The 4,301-nt window shown below is 57.0% G+C and overlaps 1 protein-coding gene across 1 annotated transcript; it reads left to right on the top strand.

Moving 5' to 3' along the window:
• Positions 1–1,422: 1,422 nt before the first annotated feature.
• Positions 1,423–2,431, top strand: POSPLADRAFT_1151454 (hypothetical protein; the record flags this gene model as incomplete). Its single annotated transcript, XM_024486534.1, has 3 exons — positions 1,423–2,194; positions 2,240–2,352; positions 2,378–2,431. Coding segments are annotated over 3 exons (939 nt in total), but the record flags the coding sequence as incomplete, so codon positions are not given.
• Between the last annotated feature and the right edge of the window lie 1,870 nt (positions 2,432–4,301).

A 4,301-nucleotide genomic window follows, 5' to 3' on the forward strand; every position in this document is an offset into this window, starting at 1 on the left:
GTCATACCTACATCCGACCTGGCACCTCCGCCACCATTAGCACCTTCGAACGCAGCTTCGAACTCCAACCTCGCACCGCCCGCACCTACGATTCCTTCGACTACTACCACGTCCTCTTCGAGCCCAGCTCCTACTACCACTACGAACATGAGTCAGACCACGAATACACCATTGATGCCCCCGCGCGGTCATTCGACAGCACCAAGCTTCGACCCGTCGGAAGTCCGTTCGCTTCGGCATTACTTCCAGGACCTCGAGGCGTTGTTCACCCGGTGTCAGATTACCGACGAAGCAGCCAAGAAACAGTGGGCCGTTCGGTACCCTTCGATCGACGTCGCCGACTTATGGGAAACCATCGAGTCCTTCATCGACGTAACCAAGAGCTACAACGACTGGAAAGCCGACGTACGAGCACTCTATCCTGGTGCCGACGATACAAGAAAGTGGTCGCTGGCGGACATGGATCAGCTCATCGGAGAACACGCCCGTATCGGGATTCATAACGCGGCAGACCTAGGCTGCTATTACCGCGACTTCATGGCCATTACAAAACATCTCATCGCACAGCACCGGCTCTCCACTATCGAACAAAGTCGCGCATTTCTTCGAGGTTTCCAGCCAGCGTTGCTCACACGGCTCGAGACCCGACTGCATCTCAAGCATCCCGATCACTACGCCGACGACCCATACACCATGGCAGAGATTCACGCGGCGGCTACTTTCATTCTACACGGTACATCGAGCACACCTACGACAGCAGCTAACCAAGCTACCGCTTCGACATCAAACGCTTCGACAACGGTGCCCCCCGGGATGATCAAAACCGAAGACATCTCGATGATCATCGAAAGCCTGTCGAGGACGATCGCAACACTCATTCAGCCGACGACGCACGCTACGCACAACCACGCCCCCGCACCGAGACAACAAGCTGCCGGCCACGTCCACGAGAACACCGGAGCTGAACAGACGTGCCACTACTGCGGCAATCGCGGCTGCAGGGTAGGCACCTGCGAGTTTGCGGAGATCGACATTCGGGACGGCAAGTGCAAATGGAACACCGACGGCAAGATCGTTCTTCCAAACGGAAGTTTCTGCCCCCGCACTATCCCTGGTCTCACAATACGAGATCGAATCTACGAGTGGCATAGAAGAAACCCTGCAGCACCCGCAGCTCCGACGATGCTCTTCGAGATCGACGATCGCTCGACTGTGCAAACATTCACGCTCAACACCAGCAGCAGGATCGAGGCGCTCGAACGAGAACTCCTTCAGCTTCGGAAGTGAAGGGAGGTCTTCGACGGCGTCGAGATTCTACAGCGGAAGAAGCCTACGACGACAGCCATCCCGAGGAGCGCGGAAGCCTCTGGATCTGGTACATCGAAAGGAGTGGCGGCACCCCCGAGCACTTCGACAAGCACAGCCCCGCCTCCGACGATACCAGCAGCAGCACCCATGTCGTCTTCCTCCTCGCCTACGCAATCCACGTCTCATCCTATTACTACGTCCGCTCCCCCAGCACCACCAGTACACCCCTTCGCAAACGCTCGCGATGCAACCTACGCCCCACCGAACGTTCGAAACTTCGCAACTCCGCCGAAGCCCTCGAACGACAAGGGCAAGGAACCAGCGTACAAGACCATCGTCCCTGTCATCCAGCCGAAGCTCGCCGAAGAAATCTTCCAGCGTTCGATGAAGTCGCAGTTCGTCACGCTGACCCCAGAAGAGTTGCTTTCGATCGCGCCGGACGTTCGAAACAAGTACCGCGACGCCGTCACCCCTAAGCGAGTCTCGACGGAACCCATCGCGTCGGCCCACATCGTAGAAATCGGCGCCGACGAGGTCACGGCCGTCAACCAGCTCTCGTGTTCGGGCGCAACGTTGGAACCAGGTGCTACAATTGTCCCCGACCCCTATGAAACATATCTGAAGCACATCCCTCACGGCGAGCACCCCGCAGAATTCACCGTCGCACGCGATTCGAACGCGATTCGTTCGATCATCGCGTTAATCGACAACAAAGAGCAGATCGAATGCATCGTCGACCCAGGATCGCAGATCGTCGCCATGTCGGAAGAGGTCTGTCTGGGCCTCAACCTCCTCTTCGATCCTACTATCCAGCTGAACATGCAATCGGCGAACGGCGAGGTGGACCGATCGCTAGGACTCATTCGAAATGTTCCATTCCGCATCGGTGAGATCGTCTTGTATCTTCAGGCTCACGTCATTCGAAACACAGCGTACGACATCCTCCTCGGCCGACCCTTCGACGTGCTCACGCAGAGCGTCGTCAAGAATTTCGCCGACGAGAACCAGACCATTACGATCCTCTGTCCGAACACCGGCGAAACCGTCACGATTCCGACATACGCGCGAGGAAGATCGCGAAGCCGGAAGCATCCTCCCGGGTGTCGCAAATCGCATTTTCTAGCTTCGAGGAATTGATTCCCCATGATCAAGGAGAAGCCGCGCTAGTCATCGACTACGATGGGGTAACACCAAGTATTTCCTTCGTCTCTCCTGTTGATTCCTCGACTCCGAACGCTGTTTCGTCACTGTACCTCTCCGCATGCACCTCCGTTTCCTCATATTTACAGTCTCTCTACGCCTCGGACAGTACAGCTTCTAATGCCGCTCCGTCGAACGCTTCGACGTGGGCTTCGACTCTTCTATTTTCAGCTCCGTTCGCTTCGACTCCGCCAGCTCCCGTCCCGACGAAGTCCATCTCGCAGCTTTCCAACTCAATTCTTCCCTTTCCTTCGACGACATCGACTTCTACCCCTTCGACGCACAAGATCCTCGCCGCGACAAAGAAGAAATACAAGCCTGTCGCTCTCAAAACCCGACCCGTCCTTGGTGCCGTCCCCGAACAATTTCGAATACTTCGAGACATCAAGGGCGACCCTCTATCCATCATGCCTAAGCTTTCGACCGACCCCCCGCCGTTCAAACCTACCGGTCGGTATACCCTCGAACGCTTCGAAATGACCGAAAAGCTTCACGACGGCGACTTCCTACTTCCCGAAGAACGTCGCGTCCTCCACCACTTCATGTGCCTGCACAACGAAGCCTTCGCCTGGACCGACGACGAGCGCGGATGCTTCAAGCCCGAGTACTTCCCCCCCGTCGATTTCCCCGTCGTTCCTCACACGCCCTGGGTGCAGAAGAATATTCCCATTCCGCCCGGGATCTACAACGAAGTCTGCGCGGTGATCAAGCGAAAGATCGCCGCCGGAGTCTACGAACCGTCGAACTCATCGTATCGATCGCGGTGGTTCTGTGTCGTCAAGAAGGACGGTAAATCTCTTCGACTCGTCCATTCCCTCGAGCCCCTCAATGCAGTTACGATCCAACATTCTGGTGTACCGCCGACGCCCGAATATCTCGCAGAGCAATTCGGAGGAAGACCATGCGGCGGCATGCTCGACCTCTACGTCGGCTACGACGAACGACTCATCGCCGAGTCTTCGAGAGATCTAACGACGTTCCAGACACCCTACGGAGCCATGCGCCTGGTAACACTACCGATGGGTTGGACGAACTCAGTCCCGATCTTCCACGACGACGTCACCTACATCCTGCAGCCCGAGATTCCGCACGTTACGGTGCCCTACGTCGACGATGTTCCCGTCAAGGGCCCCGAATCCGACTACGACGACGAGCGGCTCCCTTCGAACCCCGGCATTCGACGCTTTGTATGGGAGCATTTCGAGAACATGAACCGCATAGTCACTCGAATGCGCTATGCCGGAGGTACCTTCTCTGGAGTCAAAAGTATCCTCATCGCTCGAGAAATCATGGTGGTCGGACATCGCTGCACTCCTCACGGACGCCTCCCCGACGACTCTCGCGTCGCTTCGATACGCAACTGGGGTCCATGCGCTACCCTGTCCGACGTTCGAGCGTTCCTGGGGACCATCGGCGTCGTTCGAATCTTCATCCGTAATTTCGCTCACCGCGCCGATGCGCTCGTGCGCCTCACGAGGAAGGACGTCGAGTTCGAGTTCGGTCCGGAGCAAATAGCGGCGCAAGAAGACCTAAAGGACGCGCTGCTCTCATCCCCCGCACTCCGCGCCATTAATTATGATTCCCCCTCTCCCGTCATTCTCGCAGTCGACACGTCGTTCATCGCCGTTGGATATCACCTCTGTCAGTGCGACGAAGCCAACACGCGAGTCCGTTACTACAGCAGGTTCGGCTCGATCACGCTCAACGATCGCGAACGAAGGTTTTCGCAGCCGAAGCTCGAGATTTACGGCCTGTTCCGCGCACTACGATCCCTTCGACTCTACCTGATCGGC

This window comes from Postia placenta (genome assembly GCF_002117355.1).
Source record: "Postia placenta MAD-698-R-SB12 unplaced genomic scaffold POSPLAscaffold_13, whole genome shotgun sequence".
In the NCBI taxonomy this organism is placed as follows: Eukaryota; Fungi; Basidiomycota; class Agaricomycetes; order Polyporales; family Adustoporiaceae; genus Rhodonia; species Rhodonia placenta.